Here is a 13,316-nt window from a genome sequence, read left to right on the forward strand (position 1 = left end):
GGAACTAGAATAGATAGATATTCTCAGTTACAATTCTTCCTGTGATTTGCTAGCCAATTTGATTTCTTTATATCTTTATTTGTTTTAAAATACGTTTTAAATTAATACTATGTATTATTTACCTATAATAATGATAAACCTTGAATACCCTGTGTTAGTGTTAAAGTCAACTTTTCCGTTGTAAGTGTCAAGTGTTAGTGTTTATGGATAAGTACTAAAGTCATGAAACTTATGTATTATATTCACATATTAAAGTAACTACGTTATAAAATTATCAATTACATTTTTTCCATTTTAGTACAGTTCTTTTCTCTTATGGTAAATATTTATAAAATTTATTTCTGAATTTGAATTAAGCATTCCTACGAGCATGTTTTACTTGATATAGTACTAGTTAATCGGTGTTTGAATGAATTAATTAATTTTTACAGTAATCTATTTCTTTCTTTCAAATAGCACTTAGATTTATAAATGGTAACATTAAGGTTATTAATTTGATTATACCAGGAAATATAACTGCAATTTTTTTAAAGGCCTATCGTGGAATTATTAGAGGAAACAACGTGTGGTTTAGGTTAAATAAATAATAATAATCGGTTAAACAAGGGCCTGCAGGAGATTTGCGTATTCGGGTTGAGGGCGCTGATAAGGCGGTTGCGCTGAAAGCGGTTCTGTAGGATAAAGCTAAGGACCTGCATGTGGACATGAAGACGAAGGGCGGTCGCAGGTCCGGATATAGAATGTATTACAAGTGGAATGAAGATTACTAAGGCCATACGCCGAGTGGTTGGTGAGTCGGCCGAGTTTCGTCGGTTCGTCCAGCTTATGGGGAAACGCAGAACGCCACCGTTGTGACTACGTACGCTGTTGCGAGGAAACTGATTGAAGGTCGGCTGGGTGAATTGTCGGGACACCATGAGAGATCCTGATGACAAATGTTATCGCTGTTGGGGCCGAGGCCACATGTCCTCGACCTGTCGCGGGACTGATCGCTCGGCGTTTTGTTATAATTGCGGGCAACCGGGTCATCAGCGGGCCACTTATGGGAACCCACGGGTATGCGTTATTTGTGGAAAGACGGATCACCGGACGGATGAGTATACTGATCGCGAGTGAGTTGATGTTCTGATGTTTATAGACTTTATGGAAGGTAACTGTTACTCAGTGTCTGGCTTTTCAGTTTCTCCTACGTGGCATTCCGGTTTATTGCAGTACCGTGAATGGTGAGGATAGCAGTGGGGTGCTGGACAGCTCCTTGTGGAGACGGCATCTGTCCATGCTTGGGTGGGTGGCCGTCGATGATGAAACACGGGGACTCTGGTGCCCCAGAGCTGATAAGACCGGTTCCCGGCAGGTGCGATCTGCAGATCGCGCTTGTTAAAGGCAGGCGCTTGAAAGACCGACTGCCGGTGGAGGTGACCTTCGGGTTGGCTTCGTTTGAGGCAAGCAATGCAAGACCGAGTCCCGGCTTCCAGGGTGGGGTCGCTGGTTACGACTTTGTCGGAACTGGTGCCTTTGCACTGGGGTTAGTGGCAGGGCGAGGAAATTAAGATACTATTGGCGTGCCTGCCTGTCATGCCGGACTTACAGCCGGTAGGCGGGTAGGCTCCTTACAGTAATGGACAGTCCCACAGGCTTTGTTTATCTTTCACGTTGATCTAGACCCGGCGAGGAGATGAAAGAAAAAATAATAATAATAGTGGCAAACATTAATGGTTTTAAGTGATCTAATATATCCAAGTCGATACTGAACAAGAATAACAAACATCTCATGCCTTAATTTCTTTGCAAAGTAATAAATGAGGTATTTTTCTGTTGCCTTCTTTATTAAAATTATAAATTTAGCAAAGTTTAAATTCTACAAACGAATCCTAGAGTGTGTTCAATATAGGGACGGGTATAATATAATAACTAACTTCATTAGTCTCAGAGAAAACAACTTTTGATTGGGCTCTTTTGTAATTTTGCTCTTTTACATCTGTCATAACCTATTTATATTACTTTCCTACCATTATAGCTGTAGAGCTATGTGTAAGAAGGAAAGTTGACTCAAAAAATTGGGTATGGTTTTTTCTTGATTTCGTGACGTTTCATGACCCAGTAATTCCAAAAAATAAAAAAAACGAGGGGAGAGTAATGTTCGTAAATACGTATGCACGTGTTTGACGCTTGATAACTTTTGACTGGATAAACATTCTTTGATGAAATTTTGTACAAAGACTCGTGTATATGGGGTAATATGTTGGTAAACGTTTGGATCAAATCTCCAGAGACTGGAGTCGATGCTTTCTTTGGGGTCAATTTTCTTAACGTTTTTCAAACAAAACCCCGCTTTATATTAAGCTCAGTACATGAGTACATACTTATCTCAATATGGGGGGTAGAAGTGAGAATAAAATTTTAAAAATATAGATTTTTTTAATTTTTCTAAACTTGTTTTTGTTTATTTAAACTTTTAATAATAACGTTACAATAACATTTCACCATAATTCACCCCCACTCTCAAAAAAGAAATCTCAGGTAAATTTTTATTAGTTATACATTTTTCAGTGTAATCGGTTTTAGTTTTTTCTATTTAATACAATAAACAAAGACAAATAAAAAAATTTTCATTGAAGATGATTTTGGAGATGGAGGAGCTGAAAAAAGTAAAAAAATATCAATTTTTAAAATTTTTGAGAATAAAACCTTTTCTTTTTCCAGTTTAGCCTCCGGTAATTACCGTTTAGATATTACTTCAGAGGATGAATGAGGATGATTTGTATGAGTGTAAATGACGTGTATTCTAGTACAGTAAGAATAAATAACCAGCGCCAGAAAAAATATAACATTTTTGTTTTCTTTCTTTCTTTTTCTTTTAAACTTTGTTAATGTTTCGGTAGTTGGAAAACGCTCATACAAAAAAAGTAAAAATCTGTTTTTCTGCGTTTAAAACTTTTTACGGTACGCTTCGTGGTAACAAATATTTTTAATAAAATATTAGGATAATACACTTTAATTAAGCCTATAGAAAGATTTTTACATTATTTTTTTAAAAAAAGAAACCGATTGAAACAAAAAATAAGCTTAAAACTAAATATTTTCTTTTATTAGATAAATATTAGTTAAGCTGTATTCTCATATAATTTAACAAATTTAATTCTTTACAAAATGTTTTATATATGCTTATAATTAAATATCAATATTTTTAATTATTTCTTTTGATTGTAACAAAAACAATTTTTTGTGTTAAAAAATAAAATTGTTTTAATTTTTTTAAAAGTTTAACTAAATTTTTATTTAATCCATTTTAATTTATTTTTATTATTTGAACTTAGAAATTTCCAAAATCCAAGCTTTATCCCGCCGCCATTTTGGGTACAGGCATCGCACCAAGTTTTTATTTATACCATTTTTCTTGTCTTAAAAAAGTCCTTTAAAGTGATGTATCATTGTATGATATACTCATTGTATCATTGTATTTTTATGTCATTGTATCATTTATATCTTTATATCATTGGATGATGTATGGATGTTATCATTTAAAATATTGAGTTACAACCCCTGTGTCACCATCCAAGAAGCGTTTGAAATTTTATTTTTCGTCAAATGGTTAAGTAGTTGACCGATACCTTATCCTAAACGTTACCACAGTATTCTATCTGAAACTGTAGTTTAATATTTATTGAGGGGTTTCCATACTTTTGACTTCCTCACTCTCTCTCTGTCTGTCTGTCTGTTCGTGTACGCGCGTGCCTACTGTCTCTACTGCCTAGGAATGTATGTTTATTTTCCATGAAATAATTTTTTTGATTGTAAAAATAGTTGTTTGTATTTTACAGGAAATACATTGGAATACAAATCAAGAAGAATTACGAAAAATCGCCTCATATTATTTCGATGGTCAAGGAAAAGCTTTACGTCCAATGGTTGCTATATTAATGTCACGAGCGGTTAATTATCATATAAACAAAAGGTAAACACTATTTTAATTTATTTATTAATACAATTTTTTTTTCTGGAATCTATTAGTAATTGATGATGATTTGTGTACTATTGGTAGGGTAGTAACACACCTAACATTTGATACTAATTTACACATGCGTTCGCACTCAATATGTACAAACACTCATAAATAAATATGTATATTTTTATTTACTTGTTAGATAATTTTTTTCATTCCATTATGTTGTCATAATATTTCATTTCAACATATTTGTCATCGATTTGCAATCGTATCTTACATCGATTTTTTTTTACGTATTGTAGTAATCTTTTTTTTTTGTTTTCTTTTATTTCTTAAATTATTATTCTTATGGATATATTAAATTTAAATACATACGACGACGAGATTTATTTATGCAATTTTTTAGCACTATCGATATAGCCATCATTTTCTCAGTATGTAGTTTAAAATTGTAACATTTAAAAATTAAAATATTTCATTATTCTTTTTCTCATTTTGGCCAGCTAAAGAACCGTGTACAATTTTCACCTAACTTTTTTCCAATATATTTTTCATTCTTTCTCAGTTGTATTCTTCCTTGTATGCATTAGTTTTCGAAATTTTGAAGGGAAATTCGTTTCGAAAACATTTTTCTAAATATTTCTTCCGTTCTACTAGCGACCGTCGCCGCTAGTACCGCCATACCCGCGCGAATTAAATACGGTATGCTCGCGCGATTTACTTAGACTCTTTGAATAAATAACGAAAAAATATTATATTTAAATAAAATGATAAATATTTTAAATTAAGTTGTGTGTATAAGCCGTGAATCAGAAACAACCCACAGTTGCAGGACTTCCTACAAATGTGTTGTCAGCGTTTTTTATTTGCGAAGTGGTCGAATATTTTCTTGTTAATCTATTATTATTCATAATAAGACGGGCCGTAAATTTTTTTTTTTTTTTAATTGTATTAAATAATTTTTTCTTATAGTTCTTCATTCAGTTTTATTTTCCAGCCTTTTCAGTTTTCTAATTTCTAAAGATTTTTCTTTCGTAATATACTGTTTTTTTCTCTTTTGGCTTTCTGGATAGGATTTTTTTTTGTTATAAAAATCTTCAGTTATAGGCTTTATTTAGTTTTATTATTCATTCTTCGAGCGCTTTCTTTTCTAGTTTATTTTGTTATATTATTTCACGAGGTATTTGAATCTATTGATTTTCTATTTTTCCATTCTGTGTTTAAAAGTTTTGATGCAGTTTTAAACTTTTTCATGTGTTTCCTTTTTTTGCTGGAAATTTGTAGAACTATTATGGTAGAAATTTTATTTAACATTCTGTTTTGTTTTTTTTTACCGTTGATTCTAGATTTTCTGCATAGAAGATTTTATCATCGGTGCAAGCTAAACATTTTTTTTTTATAAATTTTGGTTTTTGAAATTTGCTGAGCGGATTTTGTTAAGTTTGAGATTTTTAGTTTGTTTTTTATATTCTCTTATTGTTTTTTCCAAAACAGTAATTGGATAAAATCGGTGAGATGGCAGCATCTTGGCGACTACTTATACTTAACAGGAGGAGTTCTGAGATTCCAGTTTGGACTTCATTTCTATTAGTCTCTAATTATATTTCTTGTTTTCTGTCTATTCTGAATTCCTGTAAAATATTAAATGCGTTTATTTTATCGTAGTCACATATCTCGTAGTCTATAAAGATTATAGCATAACTTTATTTATTTATTTAAATTTTGAATTTTAAAACTAAATTTTTGAAATTGAAAGTCGATAAATTAATATGCAAATGGTTAAATTCTTTTAATACGGGTTTAAATATATATATATATATATTTTTTATTAATGAGACTGCTTGGTAACTAACGAAAGTTCTAAGCAATTTCATAAATAAATCTTCATAAAGGTTTTTAGATTTAATCTTATATATTTATAATATCTTGTAGATTTAAAATTTATATTAAATCTTTATAAGATTTATTTATAATTTCATAAATAAATATAGTAATCTATAACTATATTTTAATATTTTGATATTTGATTAACCATATCGCAGACAATACTTAATAAAAATATACTTAATAAATACTTAAATACTAAAATATACTTAATAACAATACTTAATAAAAAAAATACTTCTCAGGCTTTACAATTCATACCGCTTAGTGCTGGGTATTCCGGTATCTCCATAAAAGACTCGCCAACTTTTGTACGCAAGCTTTTCTTCTCCATCATTAGAAAACCCGTTTCATCTTGAACTTATTAAATCATTTTATTTTTAGTGTTACCGTCTCTTATTGCACTATTAAAACACTTAAAATCTGTTTAATTGTTCATGTTTTTTACAACCATATGCCGTATATCTCACAGAAAAATTTATTTAGTTTTTACTGCCTTGTACGAAGTAAAGAAAGTAAAAACTAATAAACAGTGACCTTGAAAGATTTCGGTTTTAAAATTTCAACGGAAATATCCATTTTGATCATCCCTGAATCCATTTTGACTAATCTTGGGGTGACGTCTTACGTACGTATGTATGTATTTAAGTACCTATGTATCTCGCGTAACTCAAAATCGATTAGCCTTAGGATGTTTAAATTTTGATATAGGACTGTTTTAACATCTAGTTGTGCAGCTCCCTTTTTTATTGCAATCGATTGAACCAAAAGTGCCCAAAATCCAAAAAAAAATTGCTTTTTTACTTTTTTGTAAGTGTAGTAATAAGCCCTCTTTGAGAGCTTTTCAACAATATAATACAAGTGATATTTATTTTCATTGGTTCCAGAGTTATAGCCAAATGAAATTTTAATTAATCTAATATTTGGAACTTGGAAGGAAAGGCACATCGGTTCAAATCAGACTTCATATGCTTTTTTTTTAATTTAAATATGTTGATTTATTAATAATTATTAACCCATGATTGTAAAAACGTTTACGATAACTAATAATTCAATATCAATTTTAAAAAAATGTGAAAAAAATCAGAAATAAAATTTTATGTACTTTTAAAAATGTGTATATGTATTTAATAGGCATTATTAGATATGTGCGTATGTAATAGATTTCGTGTAACATCTGGTTATATAATATTAATTGAGAATTATAATTTAGAATCGTATTATGTTTGTATTTTGTAGGTTAATTTTATCTACATTGAAGTTAACTATGGAGTGACTGAAAAATAGGCCGTCATAAGAACAACATATACACTGAGGCATAGATGCCCGATCTTCAATAAATTGTAAAACACTCTTACCTTTTAGTTCATTACTCCTCTTGATATTGTCAGACAATATTGTCCGTAAGTCGGAGTTGATCATCATTTCGTTTATTTGTTTTTGTTGCCAATCATTTAATCGCTCTTTGGTTTGATATAATTATTCTGATATTAATTTGTGTACACGTTCTCTAGTTTTCAATTTTCTCTCTCTCTCTCTCTCTCTCTCTCTATATATATATATATATATATATATATATATATCATATATCATCCTCTATTTAATCTGTTTATCTATTTTATATTCATCATTCTCTAGTAATCTTTTTATTCTTTCCTTTGTCTTAACGTTTTCTTCCTCTTTATATTTATCATCTTCTCTTAATCTTTTTATTCTTTCTTTGGTTTTAATATTTTCTTCTTCTTTATATTTATCATCTTCTGTTAATATTAATGGGACGTTTACTATATCCTAATATTTCATGTAAGAGTTGAATTAATAATATTATAAATATTTGATGTTAATAAAAACTAATATTTCAACAATTGTGTAATTGTTTACTTTATTAAAGAATTAGAAGAACGTATCTCACTCTTAAATGAAATAAGTTGAAATGAAGTGCGGCAAAAGGTGTGTATAAAGAATTTAATAGTCATACAAGGAAATTATGTGGTGTTCACATCAGATTTTTTAAATTGTATTTTTAATTTTTAAACGGTTAACCTTCTTTTCTACATGTTAACCTTCTTTTTTCGTCCTATTACTTTTGATATCTTTATTTTACTTTTTTATTTTATTTAATTATTGTAAATTAATCATTCATTTATTTAATTCGATGAAGTAAAATCAGTTTCTTTAATTGATAACTTCCTTTCGTTAAATTAGATAATTTTTATTTGGTATTTGTTTCTCAGCAAAATCATGTCTGGTTTCACCTTTTCAACAATAAAATATTCGGCCTTTATAAATTTGGTATTTTGCATTTTAATAACCTTCATCGTTCAATATTTTGAGATTATCTGATGAATAATCTCAACTAATCGGACCTGTTTTTTTTTCTCTTCTTTTGAATGAGGAAATACTACTACGAATTAAAATTTCTTTCATTATTTAAAATACTCTTTTCATTTAATTCAACAAAATTTTATTTTTAATAATCTATTTCGCTCGTCGCTTATTAGTTTTACATTAAAAAATTGTTTTTCGAGTTTTATTGCCAGTTTTGTTTACTGTTCGATCTACAAGTCTGAAACTGTTCCGTAAAATTTTCCCAACAACCAAAGTACATCTGAAAACAAAACCAGATAATTTGGTTTTAACCCTATTGATTCGATTATCAGTAACAAGTCATTAGGTTATACTTGTTACATTTTAAATCGCTAATAATAAGTTAAATAACTATTATGGAACGATACTGTTAAGTATCGATAGTTCTTTAAAAAAGTTTAAATTCCGTCTTTGTAAAAAATGCAAAAAAAATGCGGAATGCAAAAAAGATTTGCATTCCGTCTGAACCCTTTCGTTAAAGTACAACTTCTGTGAAAAATAAACAGTTTTCGCACGAAGTCTGAGCTCCTGCCTTTAAATTTATTTTCTAAAATGAATCTTTAATGAGTAAATAACAAAACCTTTTTATAAACACGATTATAGAGCTACTATTTATAATTTAAAAAATAGTATATTCAGATTCTGTTTTTTTTTGTGTTTCTTTTAAAATCTTTAGTGCAATGTATCTTTTACAAAAATAAAAAAGAACTTTTAAAGTTCAACATATCAAAAGATTTTTTTTCATAAAAAATTTGTAACAATAGTTTTAATTTTATGTGCTTACCGTTTCGGTAGTGATCGATGTGATATGCAGATTTTTCATACGTAGTACACAATTTTATGGTTGAGTGAATGTTTTTTAAGTAGGTTTAATTTTTTCTTGGACGATCCTTCAGTTATTAAAATAGTAAATAATTTTTGTTGCGAAATATTTTTATACAGATCAACATAAAATCATTCAACAGTTATGTGTAACTCTTTTCGTGGGGTAAATCTGACTCATTTCCAGATGAGTGTAGGACGCTTAATAACTGAAGAGGGTCGTGGACGTATGTATTCTATTGGTGAGGTTATTTGTCCTTTGTTATTTGTTTTCTGCTGAAGGATCTTCCTTTTCTATTATCCACTTCTTTTTTTTATTCCTGTTCTTTTTCTCTTTGGATTCCGTGGGTGAAGGACAGATCCCACTAGTTCCATATTGTTTCGGGACCGGGTGTATTATTGCTGTGTGTCGTGGTTAGTGGAGACTGCTTCAACTCTCCGCAGACTACTTATTTGAGAAGAGTATTCACTTTCATAATAGCTCTTCTATTTTTATTTTTCTTAACTGCACTCTAAAATAGTAAATACTATATCGCCATTTTTTTTTTTTTTTTTTTTTTTTTTTTAATTAAAGGTCTCTTGTAAAATATGATAAATTTAATTTTTGTCCCAAAAAGTTTAGTGTTAACATTTTAGGTTGAAATATGAGTCAAGATACGGAAGATTCAGAAAACTATAAAACAAAAACGAATACAAAATGGAATCATTTACTTCAGATATACTTTTATGTATATATAGTATACCTGATACTATATACGTATACCTGATATGTATGTATCAGGTACATATACATATCAGTGTATATATATATATATTCCAAATTGCATGGTAATCTCTCCAGAGATGATACTACAGCCAAAATAAGAAAAAAAAAGTTAATAAACGTAGGTCAGAAAGCTGTTTTTTAGCGAGTCTGAGCTCGCGAAACTTTCAACCGTGCTTTATGATTCCTCTGTGAAATTAAACCGTGCAAAAACTTTTGGGATACAATTCAAGGCATGAATTTGGTGCTTCCTTAGGATTTTTGATTTATGAAATTGAATAAAAGTGGTCCCAGACCTATGGTTTTAAGAAAAAAGGGATAAAACACGAAAAGGTTATGTCGGAAAATACATTTTCTTTTAAATTTGAAATGAAACAACTTTGTTAATTTACCAATAAACATAAAATTGATGTAAATAACGTCCATTAAAATTAAACACAAATTTTAGAAATTCAACTTTAATTAGAAACGTAACGTATAAACTGAATCGGAAAAGTGGTACGATTTTAAACAGAACATCAATGTTTGAACAACATAATGTAAATGAAAAAAATAGAAAACTTATCACTAATAGAAAAAATTAATAAAAAATAGATTTAAAAAATAAAAATCGCATACCATTTGGTTTTTTCTTTCTTGTTTGAAACAATTTTTTTTTTATTTTGAAAGAAAATTTCAACAGGGTTGTTATACTAGTAGTTTCTGTACTAAATAATTCTTGTATTACACTTTTGTTCATTTACTAATTATTCGTGAATTACCTTGTACATATTGCTACAGGGCGCACGCGCTTCTATATATATACCTATACAGTAAATATATATTTTATATATATAACAATATGAGAGTCTTAAACGGGAATTACATTCAGTCTGTTTAATATTTTAACAAATTTGTTATATTTTACAAAAATGAAATTGTACATATTGCTACAAGGCGCACGCGCTTCTATATATACACATATACAGTAAATATATACTATATATGAGAGTATGAGAGTCTTAAACGGAAATTGCATTCAGTTCGTTCAATATTTTAACAAATTTATTATATTTTACAAAAATAAAATCTTAATTTGTTACAAAAAATATACTAAACTTCATATTGATATGAATAATAAATACTTATATTAGTTTTGCTGGTATTAATTTTCTTTTTCTCGTGATTTACTTCAAAACATTTAAAACGCCCACAGAGAAGACACCGTAGACTACACCCACGGGAATATAATAAATAACCTTTATAAAATTTAAATATAAATTGAAGGTCTTGTACCTTCTTCAGTTAGATCTTCGTTACAAAACTCTACCTTTTATTAAAGAAAATGATTAGTCATTTCTTTAAATATTGATCTTTATATATAGGAAAGAAGAAGAGGGAATTATACATTTGCTGTTTCTGAGAGATTATGTAGGTGTGTTTATGGATTTATAACTATTAATATGTATTTACATAAGGATAGGTTATAAACCCGTACAATGTCAAGTGAAGTTATGGATAGAATAATTGAGACCTTGGATGTGTAATAATAGTTTATTATATTCTGCTTACCGTGATGTTTATTACGGTAACAGCTAGGAAGTGTTTATTTACTATATATATATATTCACTGTTCTGTAATTTGAAATCATTAAACTATTGAAAACGCATTTATTAATCAAGCAAATTATGTTCAATTGTTCTACGATGCTTTTGTATTACAAGTACTGTAATCGAATTAAAAAAAACATATACAGAGCGTTTCATAATGTTCTTCGGAGTTTCGAAAATTCATTAACAAAAAACTATTTCACTCATAAGAATATAACAAGTATTGTACGAAAGAGTACTTCAAATAGTTTTTCCACATATACTAGGCAGTTAGTAAACCATTTGTTCGTTAGGCGTCAACAGTAGAGAAAATGGCTGCCACGTGAAGCGATAAGTCATTTTGTGTGTTAGAATTTCACTTGTCAAAGTCAGCAATTTCTGTGTGCAACGTGCGTTTCGGTTGAAATTTCATAAGGAGCCACCAAGTGACAATTGAATTCGTGCATGGTATAAACAATTCAGTGAAACCGGTTGTTGCTTGTGCACGCGAAAATCAACCGTTCGTCCATCAACCTCAGAAGTCAATGTCGAACGTGTGCGTGCAAGTTTCATTCGCAGCCCATCAAAATCGACTGCGGCTGCAGGCACAGCATTAGGAATTCCGAAAACAACAGTGTGGAGAGTTCTCCGTAACCGTACCGTCTTCAATTAATCCAGCGTCTTTCTGATGGAGATAAAACACGTAGGGTCGATTTTTGTTTACAGTACAGGAAAAGATGTTGTTAGATGAAGATTTTCTAAACAAGATAATTTTCAGCGATGAAGCTACTTTCCATATTAGTGGCAAAGTAAACCGTCATAACGTGCGAGTTTGGGGAACTGAAAACCCACACGCTTATGTGGAACACATTCGGAATTCTCGTTTTTTGTGCGATCTCTCGTGAGGCAGTGTATGGGCCATTCTTTTTTATGGAAACCGGCATGATATACCTGGATATGTTACAATTATGGCTTATGCCTCAGCTACTCAACGACTTCATTTTCCAGCAAGATGGTTATCCTGCCCGTTTTCAAAACGAGGTTCGACAGTACCTTAACACAATATTACCTCGGCGCTGGATAGGACGTGCGTCTGAAGAAGACCAACACATTATGCTGTGGCCACCAAGATCACTAGACCTCACGTCATGTGATTTCTTTCTCTGGGGTTACGTGAAAGATAAGGTATTTATCCCACCAATGCCGCATGATATCACTGAGATAAAAGATCGCATAATCAATGCAATCAACTCTATCGAAAATGACATGTTTAGAACGAGTTTGGGAAGAGCCTGACTTTCGTGTTGATGTGTGCCGTGTCACCAGAGGAGCACATATTGAACATTTATAGATTTTAACAAAAACTGTTTGAGTCCCTGCATCACCTCGTACAACTTTCATTTAGGTAAGAGAAATACTTTTTTTGTACTGAATTTTTGTAACTCCTAAGAACATTATGAAACGCCTTGTACTTCTAAAAAAGTATTTTTTTAAAAATTACCGTTGCTTGTTTATAGAAGTGATTGTTTTATTTATGGTTAATGGAAACTTTTTCTCAACTATGGTCAGAATGAATTTTTATCAATGATAGTCCAACAATTTAAAAAACCGTCCTTGATCAGCGGCAACTTGAAGCAAGTGGTTGAAGTTGGTATGGAAGGCACGCCCATAAGTTGACGTAGGAAGTAGCGTATAGGAATAGTTGCTACCATCAAGACGACTAGATTATATTCATCCCCCAATATTTCTCACGTACGTTACTTTTTATAATATTTGATGATCGGATTATTTTAGTGAAAATATTAAAATAACACAACCAGTATTCGAAAAAAGTATTTTACTTACATTAAAATAAATTATTAAAAACCAAACAGTATAAAATTGCGTTCGAAAAAATAAGCAGAATCGTTTTTATTTTAATATTTTATCCCTGATAAACGTATTTTAATTAAAAATATGAGATGG

General features: G+C 30.3%; 1 protein-coding gene across 1 annotated transcript in view; it reads left to right on the forward strand.

Moving 5' to 3' along the window:
* Nucleotides 1-13,316, forward strand: part of qless (decaprenyl diphosphate synthase subunit 1 qless) — a 456,058-nt gene that overhangs the window by 286,354 nt on the left and 156,388 nt on the right. The window contains exon 3 of the mRNA XM_075374783.1: nucleotides 3,822-3,955. Coding sequence (XP_075230898.1) covers nucleotides 3,822-3,955 — 134 coding nt within the window. The remainder of the gene's footprint in view (nucleotides 1-3,821; nucleotides 3,956-13,316) is intronic.

This window comes from Lycorma delicatula, chromosome 9 (assembly GCF_047948215.1).
Source record: "Lycorma delicatula isolate Av1 chromosome 9, ASM4794821v1, whole genome shotgun sequence".
In the NCBI taxonomy this organism is placed as follows: domain Eukaryota; kingdom Metazoa; phylum Arthropoda; class Insecta; order Hemiptera; family Fulgoridae; genus Lycorma; species Lycorma delicatula.